The following is a 21,045-nucleotide window of genomic DNA, read 5'->3' on the forward strand; positions in this document are numbered from 1 at the left end:
GCATTATTTCATGATGTATATGGGATCTTGCTGTGTGGAAATTGGCTGCCATACTTCCTGTAGTACAACAGTCACTGCATCTCAAAAAGTACTTCATTGATAAACTGCTTTGGGACATCTTGAGGTAATGAATGTCACTATATAATGCAATGCTTCTTTCTTTTAATTGGGTTAGGTAGCCATGAAGAAAGGGGTAGAATAAAGGAGTATAGGAATTTTAAAAATCTTCTTTCATAGAATTTCAAAAGGACATAGGCAAGTGAATTGCATCCCAGGCTGCTGTGGGAGGTGAGGCAAGAAATTGCAGAGGCTCTGACACAAATTTTTAATTCCTATGTATGGGGCTTGCACATTCTTCCCGTGTCTGCATGAGTTTCCTCTGGGTGCTCCAGTTTCCTCTCCTTACAGCTCAAAAGATGTTTGGATTAGGTGGATTGGACATGCTAATTTGCCCTTTCGTGTCAGGGGAACTAGCTAGGGTAAATGCCTGGGGATAGGGCCTGTGTGGGATTGTGGCTGGTGCAGATCCGATGGGCCAAATGGCCTCTTTCTGCACTGCAGGATTCTATGATTTCTATGGTTTCTCTGTCCATGGGGGAAGACTGGAGAACATTGAATGCAATTCCACTTTTCAAGAAAGATGGTGGCATTGAACCAGGAAATTACAGACCAGTGAGTCTCACGTCAATGGTAGGGAAACTATTGGAGAAAATTCTGAAGGAGAGGGTTAACAGCCACTTCAAAAGGCATGAATTAATTAGGGATAGTCAGCATGGCTTTGACAGAGGGAGGTCATAGCTAACAAATTTATAGAATTTTTCAAAAATATGACCAAGTGTGTGGATAAAAAAAGTTCAAGTGATATAGATTGCATGATTTAGCAAAGCCTTTGACAAGGCCCAACGTGGGAGACTGATTGGGGAGGATTCCGGGAATCTTGGTGAGATGGATCAGAAACTGGCTTCGCATTAGTACTCAAAAGGTAATGGCTTTTCAAGTGACTGGATGCTGGTGTCCAACGGTGTACCATAAGGTGCAGTACTGGGATCCTTATTGTTTGTTATATACATAAACAATTTGGATGAAAATGTGAGGGGAATGATGAGCAAGTTTGCAGATGACACCAAGATTCATAGGGTGGTTAATAGAGAAGAAGGTGGTCGTAGGTTACAAGAAAATGTAGATGGGTTGATCAGATGGGTAGAGCAGTGGCAGATGATTTTTAATCCTGATAAGTTTGAGGTGATGCACCATGGAAGAAGAGAAAAAAAAGCTCATATTTAATGAATGGCAGGGCACTAGGAAGCTCAGAGGAACAGAAGGATCTTGGGGTAATTATTCACAGACCCCTGAAGTCAGCAGAACAGGTGAATAGGATAGTTAAGAAGGCCAGTGGTTTTTATCTGCTGTGGCATAGAGTATAAGAGCAAGGAAGTAATATTGGAGTTGTATGTTAGGCCACAGCTGGAATACTGTCTGCAGTTTTTGTCACCTCACTACAGGAAGGATTTGATAGCACTAGAGGGAATTCAGAGGAGCTTCACCAGGATGTTGCCTGGGATTGTACATTTGAGCTGTGAGGAGAGACGATGGCACGGTAGCACAATGGTTAGCACTGCTGCTTCACTGCTCCAGAGGTTCGATTCCCAGCTGGGTCACTGTCTGTGTGGAGTTTGCACATTCTCCTCGTGCCTGCATTGGTTTCCTCCAGGTGCTCCGGTTTCCTCCCACAGTCCAAAGACTGTGTTAGGTTGATTGGCCATGCTAAAAGATTGCCCCTTAGAGTCCTGAGATGCCCAGGTTAGAGGGGTTAGCAGGTAAATATGTATGGATATGGCGGTAGGGCCTGAGTGGGATTGTGGTTAGTGCAGACTCGATGGGTCGAATGGCCTCCTTCTGCACTGTAGGGTTTCTATAGATAGGCTTGGATGATTTTCTTTCAAGCAGAGAAGGCCGAGGGGGGACCTGATTGAGGTGTGTAAGATTATGAGAGATATGGACAGGGTGACCAGGGAGCAGCTTTCCGTTTGGTTGAGGGGTCAATCACAAGGGGCATAGTTTCAGGAGAAGGGGTAGAAGGGATTTGAGAAAAACCTTTTTCACTCAAAGGGTTGTGAAAATTTGGAATGCACTGCCTGAGAAGCTAATCAAGGCTGGAAACCTTGCAACCTTTAAAAAGTATTTGGCTGACCAATTGAAATATCATTATATTCAAGGGGATAAGGGACAAGTGCAGGAAAATGTGATTAGTGCACCTTTAGTGGTAGATATTATTGATCCAGACACTATGGGCTGAAGGGCCATTTCTGCATTGAATGACTCTATGAATCCATGGGCCCTATTTTATTACTTTGATTCTAAAGTGCTGGGAAGACTTGAAACTGGGAGTGTTTCAGATCCAACATTTAGACCCGTTTTGAGGCACTCCCATACACACCATGTCTGCAGAAATATCAGCAATTCTGAATTGTGCTGCACAAACCTGTGAGCGGGGCTTAACACACCCAAAACCCTGTAGCTCTGATCAGCACCTCCAACTCCGCATGCGCAGAAAATAAATAATAAAATGCCGCTCTGCTTCCTCATCTCTCCCAAGCCGGATAATGCTCCTTCTGGCCCCTGCAGACATTGCTCCATCCCCTTATTCCACCCCCCCAACACCCCAACACCCAGACCGATCACGGCGCGCCCCCCCCCCCAATCGGTATTAGGCAGAGTGGCAGTGAACCCCCCCTTCTCCCCTCACTGATCTCAGGCAGAATGGCAGAGGACCCCCCAGTGATCTCAAGCAGATGCTCGGCACCTACTTCCTCACTAACTGGAGTGCCCGAACCGGACTTCTATGGAGTATGTCTGTTTTGTGCCAATTCTGGATGGGCGAATGCAGTCATCAAGGGGGAAGTGTCGATAAAATTGGGCCTGCAGCCCATTAAGTCAATTTAAATACATGCAAGTGCATTTAAACGGCCATTGTGCCCGTTTCAGGCGTGGTCCTGAGCATGGCCATTTTCAGGCCTTGGTGAAGAGGGAACTGGCACAGAGGCGGGTGCGGATCACGCAATTCGCCTCACGCCTGACTTTACCAAATTTTCGCACCTGAAAACGGAGGCAACATGATGGTAAAATCGGGCCCCATGAGTTGGTGGAGTGAACAGATGAATGGGGAAAAAGGTCCAATACAGAGAAGTGTGATGCATTTTGGTAGGAAGAACATGGAGAGACAATATACAATAAGCAGTAAGATTCTAAAAGGGGGCAAGAGCAATGGCACCCGGATGCATAAGTCATTGAAGGTAGCAGGACAAGTAGAGAGAGCAGCTGATGAGCAGATAGTATTTTGGACTTTATTAATAGGGGCATAGAGAACAAGAGCAAGAAGTTTATACTGAATTTATACAAGGCAGTAGTTTGATTTTAGCTGGAATATTTTGTACACTTCTAGGCACCAAACGACAGGAAAAATGTGAGCACGTTAGAGACAGTGCAGAAGAGGTTTACGAGAATAGAATCCCAAGAGTGCTGTAGGAGGCCATTTGGCTCATCGAGCCTGCTCTGACAACAATTCCACCTAACCTCCATAATCCAATGTATTTACCCTGCTAATCCCCCTGACACTTAGGGGCAATTTAGCATGGCCAATCAACCTAACCCGCAACACCTTTAGAATGCAGGGGAACACTGGAGCACCATATGAAACCCACACAGACCACAGAGAGAACATACAGACACTACACAGACAGTGATCTGAGGCTGGAATTGAACCCGCGTCCCTGACGCTGTGTAGCAGCATGCTAACCACTGTGCCACCATTCCACCCTAATGTTTCCAAGGGTGAGAAACTTCAGTAATGAGGGTAGATTGGAGAGATTGGTGCTGTTCTCTTTGGAGAAACGAAGGCTAAGAGGAGGCTGGACAGAATAGAAAGAGATAAACTGTTCCTGCTTGTAAAGGAATCAAGAACAAGACAGTACAGATTTAAAATGATTTGCAAGTGAAGCAAATGTGATTTGAGAAAAAATGTTTTCACACAAAGAACGGTTAATGTCTGGAATGCTCTGCCTAGAAATGTAGTGGAAGCAGGTTCAACCAAGGCATTCAAGAGAGCGTTAGATGATTACTTAAATAGAAACACTGTGCAGGGATATGGGGAAAAGGCAGGAGAATGGAACTAATTCATGATGCTCATTTGGAGAGCAGACACGATGGACAAAATGACCTCCATCAATGCCTTAACATTTCTGTGATTTTATGATATTTGCACTTTATTCCTTGAGCAATCAAAAAAACACAACTGGAAGCAGCTTGTGTTCTGAAATGTTCAGAAATAACACTGGGATAAATTTAACATAACCACCAACTCAAAAGAAAATGACAGGATTATAGAATCCCTACAGTGCTGAAGGAAGCCATTCGGCCCATCGAGTCTGCATAGACCATAATCCCACCCAAGTCCTGTTCCCATAACCTCACATATTTACCCTGCTAATCCCCTGAAACCAGGGTCAATTTAGCATGGCCAATCAACCTAACCCACAGATCTTCGGACTGTGGAAGGAAGAAAGGAGCACTGGAGGAAACCCACGCAGACACGAGGAGAACGTGCAAACTCCACACAGACAATCACCCAAGGCTGGAATTGAACCAGGGCTAATGTTGGTTCAAACCATTTCCAAGATGGTGCCGGAGCGTGGCGACTTCTTGCAAGCTGTGCTCAGCATATCCTCCAACTTTTACTCTTGTTCGATGCTTTTAAAATCTACTCTAACTTTTTTGACCTGTCTTATATACAAAGTTGATCTTTCTCTATACCCTAGCTATGACTGTAACACTACATTCTGCACTCTCTCCTCCCCTTCTCTACGAACAATATGCTTTGTCTGTATAGCACACAAGAAACTATACTTTTCACTATGTACTAATAAATGTGACAAGAATAAATAAAGTTAAATCAAATCAAATCATGCCCTGACCAATTTTATTTGCAAAGGAAGTCAATGGTCAGCGTCGTCTGATCGGAACAAAACTGGCATTGTGTCTAATCCTATGGAATTCCTGATAGGTTAAAATTATTGCCACAATATTTTGGTGAAGAGTTTCACAACAATTAATTTTACTGGTGGAAAAAGAAAATCACACAAAAAACGTACGTAAGCAGCCATCCCTTGCTTCCTTTGGAACTCCAGATGGTCGATAATAAAATGGTGCACACCGCTCACAGTTTATTCCTGCAGTGTTGTGCTATGGAGAAATCGAAAGACACATGACTCACTGAATCCTCTGCTACTGTGAATGTTTGTTACTCTGAGCTAAGAAATTAGCATATTAACAATCAAGCTATTATTCGACAAAATAAGACTCAATTTCTCATGCTGACTTTTCAATTGGACACAAGATTTACAGTATGGAAATTTAGCAAAAACAAGCCTTTCCTTCATGTGCCAATTTCTACTGAATGAAACTACACTGGTAATTTTCATTTAATAGCACTGTTGATGCTTGTTTTAATCAGCTAAACACAGTAAAAACATGCTATTTGTTTCATGCTTATGCACAGGCTGGACTGTAGGCATCTCAGTTCAAACACCACATCACCATGAACAGTGTCACAGAAATCAGTCCCATGTTTATTAACAAAACCATTAAAAAGATCTTGTACGCCTTCTCAAGTTGGAGGGACATTGAATCATAGAAAATCATAGAAAGTCTACAGTGCAGAAAGAGGCCATTCGGCCTATCAAGTCTGCACCTGACCACAATCCCCCCCCACCCCTATTCTCATTACCCCACATATTTACCCTGCTAGTTCTCCTGACACTAAATGGTGATTTAGCATGGCTAATCAACTTAACCTGCACGTCTTTGGACCATAGGAGGAAACCAAAGCACCCGGAGGGAAACCCACACAGACCCATGGGGAGAATGTGCAAACTCCACACAGATAGTGAATCAAGCCGAGAATTGAACTCGGGTCCCTGGTGCTGTGAGGCAGCAGTGTTAATCACTGTGCCACTGTGCCCCCATATTGCTGTTAAAATATTCCAGATATTTTTCCTGCAAATATTTAATATTTAGTCAGGCTTTATAAAATGTTTTGAAGATTGTTTTTAGCAAATCAAAGTAAGAATGAAGTTGGTGGAATTTGTAAGTTTACCATCCAACTTTAAGAAAAACTGAGACAGCCTGTTTTAACAAGTATTGGGAATATCTACGATGGAACAGAGCCACATAACGTAGCGCTTCTCAAAAATGAAACTTCTTTCAATTAATGGAGGCATTCGTCCCAACTTGAACAACTTGCCTCATACCTGACAATTCAAGCAAACACCTCCACCTTCATACCGCCCATGGATGTTCATGCTTGCTCTGCGACGGCTGACTTCGGCATCATAATAACAATCCTTGGCATGTCCATGGCAGTTACAGGCTGTAAAATGAAGTGAAAAGTTGTTATCTCAACATTCATCTTATTAATACTTCCATTATGCAAAAACAAACAGCGACAGCTTGGAGGATATTGTCATTGCAATTGACATATTTATATATTAGCTGAATCATGTGTCGTTTACTTTGTTGGTCCAATATCAATGGAATACTTAGTCAAACAACATGCTCTGGGAAGTGTAAGAATGATTCAGAAAGCAATACTGAATTTACTTTAATATTTTCATGCATTCAAATGTAGTTCTAAATCCAACAACTTTTGTTTTCTAAGAATCAGGACATTTTGGCCAGAATTCTCTGGTCTCGTATGTCCCGCCACTGCTGTCAGCGGGAATGGAGAATTTGGTGCTCAGCCAAATTTCCATTCACTGCAGCAGGACCAGAGAATCCCAGCCATGACGAGGTCAGAGAATTCTGGCCTGGCTGGAATTCTCCGGTCTGCCAGCAAGAATGGAGAATTTGGAGCTCAGCCAAATTGCCATTCACAGCAGCGGGACCAGGGAATTCTAACTGTAGGCGAGATCAGAGAATTCCAGCCAATATATAAATGTTGAATTGTGGAAAAATATTTCCGACTTTGAAGTGCAAAGTTCCTGCCACTAATAATTTGCACAAAATGAACTGGACTCCAAATCCCAGGGAATAAATTTACAAAACGGGAAGCAGGTTACTGGAGAATGAGATAGGTCATTTATCTCTTCTCTGTTCTCATGCTTTCTTTGTGGGAAACATCAATGTTGTTGGAGATGTTACAAATAATGTTAGCATCAAATTGTTAGCCTGTGTTTTCTGGAGTTCATGAGTTCACCATCTATATATTTAATTTGGTCAAGGCAAGTCTATCTTAAGAATTACAGGACTGGAATGTAACAAAAGAAACAATAGAAGAAGGAGGAAACTTTCTCTTTATGAGCTGTTGGCAGGCACCCAGATCTCTCCTTTCCATTAAGTAACTTCAATGGGAACTTCATTGTTTAATCTGCACGGCACAAACAGCAGATTCTCTGTGGGAATTGAGACTCAGGTTTAACAGTGATTTCACAATCATAGCCCAACAGCAAAACCTCAATCGATTTAGATTTTAAAAAACAGGCTAGGGGTTAGCTGTCATAACTTGTTGGGCGAAAAGGATTGTTACCTAGACTAGTGCAAAAGTATAGAAGATTAAGGGGTGACTTAATTGAGCTTTTTAAGATGATTTAAAAATTCAGTAGGCTTGACAGAAAGAAACGATTTTCTGTGGTAGGGGCAACACGAAGGGGTAAGGCTTCAAATTTGAGTCAGACCATTTAAGGGGATGTCAGAAAGAACTTCACAGAAAGCATAGTGGAAATCTAGATCTCTCTTACCCTAAAAAGCTGTCAAGCCTGGAGACCAATTGAAAATCTCAAGATTAAAAAGATTGATTTTTGTTGGCAAAGGATATTAAGAGCTATAGAACTAAAGAGGGTAGATGGAATTAAGATACAGTTCAGCCATCATTTAATTGAATGGTGCAACAGGATTGAGGGACTGAATGGCCTCCACCTGTTCCTATGTTCATACTCTTTCTGCTTAGGTTTCCTTTAACCTCACGACACTTACTGGCCTGACACTGTGCAGGCCCTAGATTTCTACCAATGCCACTCTCAAAAGTGTATACACAAGGGGTAGAATTTTCCCATCCCAGCAGCCACGGGAATCGTAGTGGGCGTGGGGTGACCGTGCAAAGGTCCATTGACCTTGGGCAGGATTTTCTGGTTTTGGGGCGAGAGTGGCTGCATAATCCTGCCCGAGGACCAGATTTATGCCCTTCTTGTGATGAACTGTCTTTGCTCTAATCAGTACTGCAAAGACTGGGAACAAAACCCCAACATCAGTGGGCTGTTATAAGGACCAAAATGGGGGTGAGGGTGGTGGGGCGGGGGCACCTACAGCTGGGTTAGGGTACACAACACCTCTCTCTGCTCATTCACTATTTCTTGACTTATTTTTCCAGTGTTGCTTCTGCAGTCAGCATCCCAGATGGATCACTAGGGAAGGTCTAATTGGGGAACCACCTTCTTTTTGTGTTCTAGCCCAATATTTATTCATCAACCAGCACATAAAAAGCAAATCATCTGATTATCATCCCATCGCTGTTTGATGAAGTAACATCTGAGAATGTTGAATGAGGTGGTGACAGAGATAGTGGATGTATTGATGAATATCTTTCATAATTCTATAGTTTCTAAATATGTTCCTGCAGATTGGAAAGCAGCAAATGTAACCCCACTATTTAAGAAGGGAGGGAGAGAGAAAACAGAAAACCACAGACCTCTTTGTTTGACATCATGAGTAGTGAAATATTATAATCTACTATAAAAGATGTGATAACTGCATACCGAGAAAATAATGATATGATTGGGTTGAGACAAAATGAATTGATGAAAGGGAAATCATGTTTGACAAGCATCTTGGAGTTCTTGAGGATGTTACTTTTGCACAGGTAAAGGACAACATGTGGATGTGGTCCATATGGATTTTCAGAAGACTTTAGGTAAGGAGATTAATTAAGCAAATTAAAGCTCATGGGACTGGGGGTAATATACTGGTTCAGAAAGATAACTCACCATCACCTTCCCAAGTGCAATGAGGAGCACTATATGTGACAGCTACATCACAAGAAGAAAAAAGGGTTACTTTGAGTTTGTTGATCAAAACTATTCCCTGAGGGAAATAATGTTCTTTAAGCTGTGACGAAATAAAGTAAGCATTAATACTCACGTTCACATTCATTGGCAGATGAAGTAATGGCTGGCTGCCATTGTTTCTGACTGTATCCAGGACAACAATGGTCACATGATATTCCACAGGTATTGTGCTGACACTCACACTGCAATCTGAACATCACAACCCTTGTCAGTAACATGTAATCACAGGTAACTAGTCTCAATGTTTTGAATCGGAACAAACAAAGTTTGACAAATAATATCTTTTATATAGAAAATAGAAATAACCATTTTTTACATAGTTTCAAAATCATAAAATAATAGCTTAAGGTAATTGGAAAAGGAATTAATGGGAAGATGATGAACATTTTGTTTTGGAGCATAAAGATGTGATCAGGAATGCAATGTTTTAATAATGATAAATGATTCAATTAAAACTTTTGAAAAAGCAATGAGATAAATGCTAGTAGAACAAAACTTTGCAGACTCATCAGTATAGAAAAGGGGTGTAAGAATAACTGGATAGTTCTTTCAAACAGACAACATAGGGATGTTGATAGAATAACCTTTCTCCGAGCTCTGTGTTCTATGAGTTGATGAACACTGTCAGACAACGATTCAGTATGAATCTGATTCTTTGATGAATGTATTTTAGAAATCAGAATACATTTCTAGTGAATTTTACTGATGGACTGATATAAAACTAATGCATAATATTATGCTTCTGACTGGTTGACTTTCATAAGAAAATTACTTAATTAATGGAATGGCAAAAAGCATATCAATGCCACGAAGGATCAGTTGTGGATTTCTGTAGCAACAGCCAGAATGAAATTAGATTGAATTTGTATATGTGCTGGAGGATAAGGGCGACAAAGAGATGAAAACTGAATCAATTCATCATCAAAAATGTCCAGAAATCACCAAATTTTAGTCAGTGGGAAATTAATAAGTGCCTCATGGCTGTTTGATTTGAAATATGTCTCTTTTTCCACTCCCTAGACTTTGGAATAGTGAGAGGTAATCTCACTGAAAAGTAGAATATTCTTAAGGGGCTTCACATAGTAGATGATGAAAGATCTCTCTGGCAAGAATTTCTTCAGCCAGAGAGTGGTGAATCTATGAAACTCTTTGCCGCAGAAGGCTGCGGAGGCTGGGTCATTGAGCGTCTTTGAAAAGGTTCTTGATTAATAAGAGGGTCAGAGGTTTTGGAGAAAAGGCAGGAGAATGGGGATGAGAAAAATATCGTTATGATTGAATGGCAGAGCAGACTCAATGGGCCGAGTAGCCTAATTCTGCTCCTATGTCTTATGGTCTTATGATTGGTCCCTTGGCTGGGGAATTTGAGGAGAATTTTCTTTATTCTGAGAGTTGGTGAATCTTCAGTTTTTTACTCCAGAGTTGTATATGCTCAGTTGACGAGTGTATACAGGTCAGAGATAAAAGATTTTTAGATGTTAAGGAATCGGTGGAGACGGGCATAGTGCAAGAAAGTGTGATCCTGATTTTATTGAATGGTGGAGCAGACTCTTGGGGCCAAATGGTCACTTCTTGCTCCTATTCCTTTTCTTCCAATATTCTTTACAACTGTAACATTTGCAGCATTCTGTTTCCACACTACTGTTTCTGGGTGAATTTTTCATCTATCCAGGGTCCACATGTATCATTCAGAACATCATTTAAATATTATCTGTAATTTTCCCATTGCTGTTGTAGGAGTTATCCATCCACTATTTTAAATACACCAACAATTCTCTTACTGTACAGTAAGGAATTTCCAACCAGTCATCCTAAAATCCTCATCCATTTGCAATCACCTTCAGCCACACAATTATATGAGATATCTGCATTCAGCTAATTCTGGCCTCTTGATGTCTCAGGAATAGTATCTAGATTTTTTTTTCTTTATTCTTTCATGGGATGTGGGCATCACTGGCAAAGCTAGCATTTGTTGCTCATCCTTAATTGCCCTTGAACCGAACATTTCAGAGGCCAGTTAAGAGTCAAGCACAGTGTTGTGGATCTGGAGTCATGTGTAGACCAAAGCGAGTAACAGCAGGTTTGCTTCCCTAAAGGACGTTACTGAACCAGATGGGTTTTTACTATCATTACTGAGACTAGCTTTTAATTCCAGAATATTTTAACTGAATTCATATTCCACCAGCTGCTCTTCCATGATTCATCCAGTCACATTCCCAATGTGCCACCATTTCCACTTAACATTTCCTTTTGTGTCAAATTTTGTCTAAAAATGTGCCATAGTCATTATTTTCAATCAATATACTAGGCTCACGGTAATTTAAAAATGTTGTGTGGTATGAAGGCATGCTTACAACTATTGAGTTTGCAGTCAGGAGGAAATTTCCCTCGGTATCCTCAACATCAATTCCTGACCCCACAAAATCTCATGGCACCAGGTCAAACATCAGAAAAGAAATTTGATAATTTCCCCACCCCCTCAACTCCCCTCAGCTGATGAATCAGTACTTCTCCATGTTGAACATCACCTGGAGGAAGCACTGAGGGTCACAAGGGCACAGAATGTATTCTGAGTGGGGGACTTCGATATGCATCACTAAGAATGGCTTGGGAGCACCACCACAGATCAAACTGACTGGGCCCTGAAGAACCACACGGACTGGGACTGTGGGAAGTGGTGGGGGAACCAACAAGAAGGAAAAACATACTTGAAGTCAACGTCACCAACCTCCCCGCCACAAATGGAAATGCCCTTGGCAGTACTGGCAGGAGTGACAACCATTAGCCCCTGTGCAGTCAAAGTCATGTCTTCACATTGAAGATTCCCTGCATCATGTCATTGGCACAACCAACATGTTAAATGGGATAGATTTTGAACACGTGGCACATGGTAGGTTGTCACATTAGGTTAAATGTCACAGGATCCGGGTGAGGTATCTATATGGACACAAAATTGGCCTCTTGACAGAAGCCAGAGGGTTGTTGTAGACGATTGTTTTTCAAACTGGAGGTCTGTAATCAGTGGTGTGCCTGAGTGGTCGTTGCTGGGTCTACTGTTATTTATCATTTATATTAATGATTTGGATGAGAATATAGGAGGCATGGTTAGTAAGTTTGCAGATGACACCAAAATTGGTAGCATAGTGGACATTGAAGAACGTTATCTCTGATTGCAATGGAATAGAATGCTACCGGGACATGATGGTTTGAGTTATAAGGAGAGGCTGAATAGACTGGGACTTTTTCTCTGGAGTATAAGAGGCTGAGGGGTGACCTTATAGAGGTCTATAAAATAATGAGGGGCACAGATCACCAAGACAGTCAATATCTTTTCCCAAAGGTAGGGGAGCCTAAAACTAGAGGGCATGTATTTAAGGTGAGAGGGGAGAGATACAGAAGTGTTCAGAGGGGCAATTTTTTCACACAGAGGGTAGTGAGTGCCTGGAACAAACTGAGAGAGGTAGTAGTAGAAATGGATACAATTTTGTCTTTTAAAAAGCATTTAGACAATTACATGGGTAAAATGGGTATGAAATGATGTGGCCAAATATGGGCAATTGGGATTAGCTTAGGGGTTAAAAAAAAAGGGCAGCATGGATAAGTTGGGCCTAAGGGCCTGCTTCCATGCTGTAAACCTCTATGACTCTATAACTCAAGACTGGGCAACCATGGGGTGTTGTGGGCCTCAGTACCAGCAGAATTGTGCTCAATCACATTCTGCAATCCCATAGCTCAGCATATGCCCAATTCTACATTATCACCCAGCCAGGGGTCAATTCTGTTTAATGAAGAATGCAGGAGCACATGCCAAGTCCATGAACCAGGCATACATAAAAAAAAAAGCAAGTGATTGACAGAGATAAGGGTTTATGTTTTATGTTCTTATAAGGGTTTCCACAAACAGTGGATCAGATCTAAGCCCTGCAGTCCTGTCATATGCAACCATAAATGGTGGTGGAAAATTAAGCAATTGGCATTATCAGTGTAATCTGGGTGTGTTGAATGAAATAGCATTAAATATCTTCAAATCCTATGTTCTTTGTGCTTCTGTTTTGGTTGAGACAGCATTCAATATTTAAATGGTTGGCGCAGACTAAACCAGGCTGCAGTGCAATTACTTGTGCTGATCCAAAAGCCCATTTACCCAAAAAGTCCCTGTCCCTGTCCACAAAACCAGTCATGCCCAACGATTAGCATGTTAAGTTTCTATCAACTGAACTCATTCGGAGATGTTTATCACTGCGCCAAGATTCATGGGAGTGCAGATACCTGTTGTCACATGACTCCAGCATTAATCACAGGTATTTGCAGTGATCAACTGAAGTTAGACCCAACTGTTGAGGTCGCCTGATGTCAACACAATTATTGTAAATTTAATGCAGATCAGTCTGAATTCAGTTAATTGAAGACGCGCAGATTATGGAGAAAAGGCACACTCCAGCAGCCAATTCAAGCCAATTAAAAAGTAAAACCAAGGCGTTTAATCAGTCAGATGGATACTGGCAATCCCACTCCACTTTGTAATGCAGGAGAATATTCTGTTCCACTCACCAATCGATCATCATTGACAACACCGTTGAATTTCACTCATTATTATCAAATAGATATCATAGAAACCCTACAGGGCAGAAGGAGGCCATTTAGCTCATCAACTCTGCACTGATTCTTCAACAGAGCATCTTACCCAGGCTCACCCCTGCCCTATCCCCGTAACTCCACGCATTTACCTCACTGAACCCCCTGACCTTAGAACACTGAGAGGCAATTTATCATAGCCAATCCAGCTAACCTGCACATCTCTGGGCTGTGGGAGGAAACCAGAGCATCCAGAGGAAACCCACACAATCACAGGGAGAATCCAGATTCCTAGTGCTGCTATGCTAACGTCCACACCATTCATGAGAGATTTTGCATTGAGCCTTATGTTAATAAGTTTGCTTGGAAAACAGAGGACAAAGTTATATCCAAAGCTGATGCAGCTTCAGTCACATTCTGGGCACATTTTTCTGATTGTGCACAGCAGAAACTCCCTGCCAGATGTTTAGCACTCTCACACTTCCATCACAGTTCAAAATGTTCAGAAACATTGCATTATATATAGTTGACAAATGAAATGACTACTTACTGGAATGGGTTTTCTGGGCTCTTTGCATGACAAGTGTCAGCATGTCCATTGCAAACACATCGGCCTCCAACACTGATATCCTTTATGCTGTAATAATACTAAAACAAACAGCTAATGACTAAACATTATCTTCATTCCTTTTATTGCCAAGAAACAGGATTAAACTGTTGGCTTACTACCATAAAAAGGATTCACTGCTATTGCATTGTACAGTTTAATAATGAACTGACAGTTAAAAGTAGAACCAAAATAGATTTCCTTCCAAATCTAGCCCAAAACAATGGAAGAAAGTATCTCTCTGATGAAATGACAGCTGTTTGTTGTGACTCTAAATGCAAAGTTATCCCAGGAGGCAGCAGGGTGCACTGAGTGAGGAGATGGGGGATGGATGGGCTTCTCATGGGGTTGCTCATGTTGATGCCTTTGGAATCGTGAGCTCTTTCTTACGGAGTCAGTGGGTAAGTCATGGGGCGGCATGGTGGCATAGTGTTAACGCTGCTGCCTCACAGTGCCCGGGACCCAGGTTTGATTCCCAGCTTGGGTCACTGTCTGTGTGGAGTTTGCATGTTCTCCCTGTGTCTGTGTGGGTTTCCTCTGGGTGCTCCTGTTTCCTCCCACAGTCTGAAAGATGTGCTGCTTAGGTGCATTGACCCAAACAGGCGCCGGAGTGTGGTGACTACAGGAATTTCACAGTAACTTCACTGCAGTGTTACCTAAGCCTTACTTGTGACTAATAAATAAACTTTAATTTTTTCATGCTGTGTGAGAAGAAGCTTGCTATGAGGAGCTGGAGGTGAAAATTTGGCTTTGAGCAAAGAACAAAGAAATTTCTTCAGGAAATTTCACAGGAACTAGCCCTTCAGCCCTCCAAACCTGCACCAACCATGGTGCCCAAATGAACTAAAACCCCCTACCATATCTTTCTATTCCCATCCTATTCATGTATTTGTCAAGATGCCCCTTAAAAGTCACCACCAGATCGGCTTCCACTACCTCCCCCGGCAACAAGTTCCAAATTGAGAAGTTTGGAAACCAATTGTAAAAAGTAAAAAAAAATTTGCATTTATACATTTCACCAGCATGTCACAACAAATGTTGTACTTTTTAAAAGTGTAATCACTGCTGTCATATAGAAACATAGTAAGAAGTCTCACAACACCAGGTTAAAGTCCAACAAGTTTATTTGGTAGTAAACGCCACTAGCTTTCGGGGCTTTTCCCCTTCGTCAGGTGAGTGGGGAGTTCTGATCACAAACAGAGCGTGTAAAGTCACACACTCAGTTTACAGAATACTGATTAGAATGCGAGTCTTTACAGCTATCCAAGTCTTAAAGGTGCAGACAATGTGAATGAAGATAGCATTAAGCACAGGTTAAGGAGATGTATATTGTCTTCAGACAGAACAATAAGTGAGATTTTGCAAGCCCAGGCAAGTTATGGGGGTTACAAATAGTGTGGCATGAACCCAAGATCCCAGTTGAGGCCGTCCTCATGCGTGCAGAACTTGGCTATCAATTTCTGCTCAGCAACTCTGTGCTGTCGTATGTCATGAAGGCCACCTTGGAGAACGTTTATCCGAAGATCAGAGGCCGAATGCCCGTGACCGCTGAAGTGTTCCCCAACAAGAAGAGAACAGTCTTGCCTGGTGATTGTCGAGCGATGTTCATTCATCCGTCGTCATAGCATCTGCATGGTCTCCCCAATGTACCATGCTTTGGGACATCCTTTCCTGCAGCATATCAGATAGACAACGTTGGCCGAATCGCAAGAGTATGATCCATGTACCTGGTGGATGGTGTTCTTAGTAGGATGATAGCATCCACCAGGTACATACTCCTGCAACTCAGAAAACATTGTCTACCTGATACGCTGCAAGAGAGGATGTCCCAAGGCATGGTACACTGGGGAGGCCATGCAGACGCTATGACAACAGATAAATGAATATCGCTCGACAATCACTATTCTCTTCCTGTTGGCAAACACTTCAGTGGTCATGGGCATTCAGCCTCTGATCTTAGAACACTGGACATAGAACACTACAGCACAAACAGGCCCTTCGGCCCACACGTTGCACTGATCATATCCCTACCTACTAGGCCTACTTATAACCCTCAATCCCATTAAATCCCATGTAATCATCCAGAAGTCTCTTAAAAGACCCCAACGAGTTCAAGTCCACTATCACCGACCGCAGCCGATTCCACTCACCCACCACCCTCTGAGTGAAAAACTTACCCCTGACATCTCCTCTGTACCTACTCCCCAGCACCTTAAACCTGTGTCCTCTCGTAGCGACCATTTCAACCCTGGGAAATAGTCTCTGAGAATCCACCTGATCTATACCTCTCAACAACTTATAAACCTCTATCAGCTCACCTCTCATCCTTCGTCTCTCCAGGAAGAAAGGACCGAGCTACCTCAACCTGTCCTCATAAGGCATGCCACCCAATCCAGGAAACATCCTTGTAAATCTCCTCTGCACCCTCTCAATAGCTTCCACATCTTTCTTGTAATGAGGTGACCAGAACTGCGCACAGTACTCCAAGTGGGGTCTGACTAGGGTCTTATAAAGCTGCAGCATTATCTCCTGACTCCTGAACTCAGTCCCTCGATTGATGAAGGCTAGTACACCATACACCTTCTTGACCACATCCTCCACCTGTGAGGCCGATTTAAGAGGCCTATGGACCCGGACCCTACGATCCTTCTGATCCTCTACATTGCTAAGAGTCTTACCCTTGATATTATACTCCTTCATCCCATTGGACCTTCAGGTAAACATTCTCCAAGGCGGCCTTCACGACACACAACAGCACAGTCATCGAGCAGAAACTAATAGCCAAGTTCTGCACACATGAGGATGGCCTCAACCAGGGTCTTGGGTTCATGTCACACTATTTGTAACCCCCATGACTTGCCTGGGCTTGCAAAATCTCACTTATTGTCCTGTCTGGAGACAATACACATCTCTTTAACCTATTCTTAATGCTATCTCCACTCACATAGTCTGTACCTTTAAGACTTGAATAGCTGTAAAGACTCACATTCTAATCAGTATTCTGTAAACTGAATGTATGCCTTTATATGCTCTGTTTGTGATCAAAACTCCCCACTCACCTGATGAAGGGGAAAAGCCCTGAAAACTCGTAGCGTTTGCTACCAAATAAACCTGTTGGACTTTAACTTGGTGTTGTGAAACTTCTTACTGTGTTTATCCCAGTCCAGTGCCGGCATCTCCACATCATGTCAAGAAACATAGCAGCCAATTTGTACACACCAGGGTGCCACAAAAAAACAATGTGATAATGACCAGATCAGGCTTTCAAATGGTGATGGTGGTGAAGGGTAAATGTTGGGCAGCAAGAGTTTGTCTGCTCTTCTCCAAATTGGTACCATGAGATCTTTTGATGCACCTAGGAGGACAGACATCTGAAAGGTGGTGCCTCCAAAAGTTCAGCATTCTCCTCAGCAATACTTCTGGACAATCAGCATGAACGATTTGCTCAAGTCTCTGGGGCAGGGCTTGAGCCCATGACCTTGGTCTAAGGCAGAAGTTTGACCCATTGAGCCCAAAATGGTCCATCATTTGATTATTGTTTGCTCCTTTGCATCAAATTTCAGATCAATATTTGCAGTTTCATGGGGCTTGATTTGCTGGTGGGCCTGCATGCCAAATCCCTAATTCCAACTCACCCCATTTTTACAGAGGTGGGGTGGAGGAGAGGAGTGGTATAGTAGGGGCAACACTAAAATCGCTCATTACAGGCAATTAAGACTTCCAGGATCCCACAGGTGGCAGGAGCCAGTTTTATCTGTCAGGAGTCAGGCTCCCAGCTGCAGGAAAGATAACACCTCAGTTAGGCACTTCCTGTCTACCTGGCAGCTGTAGCGGCCACAGGTCATTGCTACGTTGCTGCAAACCTGTACCCCCCAACTTGAGAAGTACTGGCTGCAGAGCCATTTTTCTGATTTAAATATAAGAAGTTGGAGAGAGTCACCTCCATTTTTGAAAAACCGTCTCTCTTCCTTACATTCCATGACAGCACACTGCTCCTTTCAGGTGGAAAACCTCTGGTTGCCCCTCCAGCTTTGCGAGTCCACCCTCCATCTTTAATTGAATGGCAAGTTTACCTTCTGGCCAATAACTGACCACCCCAGGGATTGTTTTCCATATCGTGTGGGTTCCTATATTGAGTCAGCATTACACCTACCCTTCGAGTGACTGTGGGATCTTTTTGGGTCTTGGATATCAGGTGGCCCAATAAGGTGTTGGTCCTCAGGAATCGAAGTCGGATATTTGTAGCCTTTGTGAATTCTCTTAAGACAGGAGAATCATTGAAGTTTGTGGATCCAGGACGACCATTCACTAACGATATAACAATCTAAGGAAAACATTATATTTAAAAGATAGCACAAGTTTTTAGCTGGGATTTTCCAGTCCACCAGTGCAATTGTCCTGTGGTTGGTTCCACCACAATGGGGCCAGATAATCTCAGCCCCTCTGTAGAACTAATGGTCAATAAAACAATAATTATTTTAACTACAAAAGAGTACAATCAAAGAACACTAGGAATACACCCATTCAGCTGATGATACCTCTTGTCCAATTATCCAATTAGTCCCACTAACCCAAACTTTCCTGAGTTCCTTGAAAATTTCTCCACACTGGAGAAATGAATAGAGTATTCATCTAATTCCTTTTTGGAGTTATTATTAAATCTACATTCACTGCCCTTTCAGACAGTGAATCCAGGCTGACTCTGTCTACACTTCCTGCTGTCGCAGAAAAGCAGCAGAATAACTAAGGACCCCACGCACCCCGGATATACTCTCTTCCACCTTCTTCAGGGTGGCATGGTGGCACAGTGGGTTACACTGTTGCCTCACGGCACCAGGGACCTGGGTTCAATTACTGGCTTGGGTCACTGTCTATGCAGAATCTGCACGTTTTCCCCATGTCTGCGTGGGTTTCCTCCGGGTGCTCTGGTTTCCTTCCACAGTCCAAAAGATGTACTGGTTAGGTGCATTGGCTATGCTAAATTCTCCCTCGGTGTACCCGAAAACGTGGCGGAGTGTGGTACTGGGGGATTTTCACAGTAACTTCTTTGCAATGTTAATGTAAGCCAAATTGTGGCTAATAGATAAACTTTAACTTTTACTTTTCCATCAGGAAAATGATACAAAAGCCTGAGGTCACACACCAATCGATTCAAGAACAGCTTCTTCCCTGCTGCCATCAGACTTTTGAATGGACCACCTTGCATTATATTGATCTTTCTCTACACCCTATGACTGTAACACTACGTTCTGCACTCTCTCCTTTCTTTTCCAATGAATAGTATGCTTTGTCTTATTAGCGCACAAAAAATGACATTTTTCACTGTATAATACATGTGACAATAATAAATCAAATCAAAATCAAATTAAGTGTTAAAAAGCTGCAAGTCCAGCATCACGTGACCATACTTGTTTCTGTGACAAGTCTGAAGAAGGGTGTATATCCATAGTTGGTGTTTAACCTGTACCGCCCATGGGAGTGGCAAGGTAGCACACTGGGTAGCAGTGCTGCTTCACAGCGCCAGAGACCCAGTTTAATTCCTGGCTTGGGTCACTGTCTGTGGAGTTTGCATATTCTCCCTGTGTCTGCATGGGTTTCGTCCAGATGCTCCAGTTTCCTCCCACATTCTGAAAAATGTGCTGGTTAGATGCATTGACCTGAACAGGTGCCAGACTGTGGTGATGAGGGGAATTTCACAGTAACTTCATTGCAGTGTTAATGTAAGCCTTATTTGTGACTAATAATAATCTACACCCTAGCAATGACTGTAACATTACATTCTGCAGTCTCTCATTTTCTTGTCTATGAATGGTGTGCTTTGTCTGTAAAGCGTGCTGGAAATAATACTTTTCACTGTATGCTAATACATGTGACAACAATAAATCAAATCAAATCACATGCTCATCCATTCTAAAATCAAATGCAAAACTTAGGATCTAGGCTAACTTCACAAAATACGTTGGAGTTTCTGGCTTGGGTCTTAACAAGAGTCTCATGAATGATCATGGCTTGCTGTGCATTTCAGAACCTGGCGATACAAGTTGGGGGGGGGGGGCGGCGGTGGTGGTGGTGAAGAGCTGCAGGTCTTCTTCAATAAGAAAGACATCAAAAGGGGTGAGAGAATAAGGTAGAGGAAGCCAAGGGTTCGGGGAAGAGTCCATAGCATGGACCATGCAAAGCATACGCTCTCATAAAGCTCTCATAGCCAACAGATTCCAGTAGTGATTATCCTCTAGGACAATTGCCTTCCATCATGGGTCCACGTGAACATCATTGTGGCTCATTTCAACCATCCCCTTCACTATGAGTGTGAATACTTAGACATATGGCTCTTATTTTCCTGATCATTTGATCAATGGTGAGACCTCGCTCAAAGGGTTGTGAATCTATGGAATGTCTTGCCCAGTGAAGCAACTTACGTTAGATAGATAGATAAATTTTTGATCTGTTAAGGGCTTTGGTGAGCAGGTAGAGAAGTGGGGCTGAGTCCACAAAAGGTCTTATTGAATAGCAGAGCAAGCTCAAGTGACAAGATGGCCTGCTCTTGCTCCTAGTTCTTATGTTCCTCAGGAGATGATGTCCTACTGAAATGGGGTGCTACCTGCAGTGGGTTGTTTTGGAATCACATGTCTGAAAGTGCTGCCTTTTTCAGTTTTCTCACACATCCTAGTTGTTATTGCAGCTTCCAAAAGGTAGCAGCTGCTCCACTATCCTTGCTTGATACACAACCTGCTAGCCAAGGAAGCTAAAGAA

At 42.6% G+C, this 21,045-nt stretch overlaps 1 protein-coding gene across 1 annotated transcript in view; it reads right to left on the reverse strand.

The window, feature by feature from the left end:
* Positions 1-21,045, reverse strand: part of lama3 (laminin, alpha 3) — a 462,187-nt gene that overhangs the window by 341,958 nt on the left and 99,184 nt on the right. The window contains exons 5-9 of the mRNA XM_080194758.1: positions 18,446-18,616; positions 14,236-14,333; positions 9,187-9,302; positions 6,306-6,424; positions 5,148-5,238 (exon numbers count right to left, since the gene is read on the reverse strand). Of these exons, the coding sequence (XP_080050884.1) occupies positions 5,148-5,238; positions 6,306-6,424; positions 9,187-9,302; positions 14,236-14,333; positions 18,446-18,616 (595 nt within the window). The remainder of the gene's footprint in view (positions 1-5,147; positions 5,239-6,305; positions 6,425-9,186; positions 9,303-14,235; positions 14,334-18,445; positions 18,617-21,045) is intronic.

The sequence above is a fragment of the Carcharhinus amblyrhynchos genome, chromosome 8, assembly GCF_965287045.1.
Source record: "Carcharhinus amblyrhynchos chromosome 8, sCarAmb.v2.hapA, whole genome shotgun sequence".
In the NCBI taxonomy this organism is placed as follows: domain Eukaryota; kingdom Metazoa; phylum Chordata; class Chondrichthyes; order Carcharhiniformes; family Carcharhinidae; genus Carcharhinus; species Carcharhinus amblyrhynchos.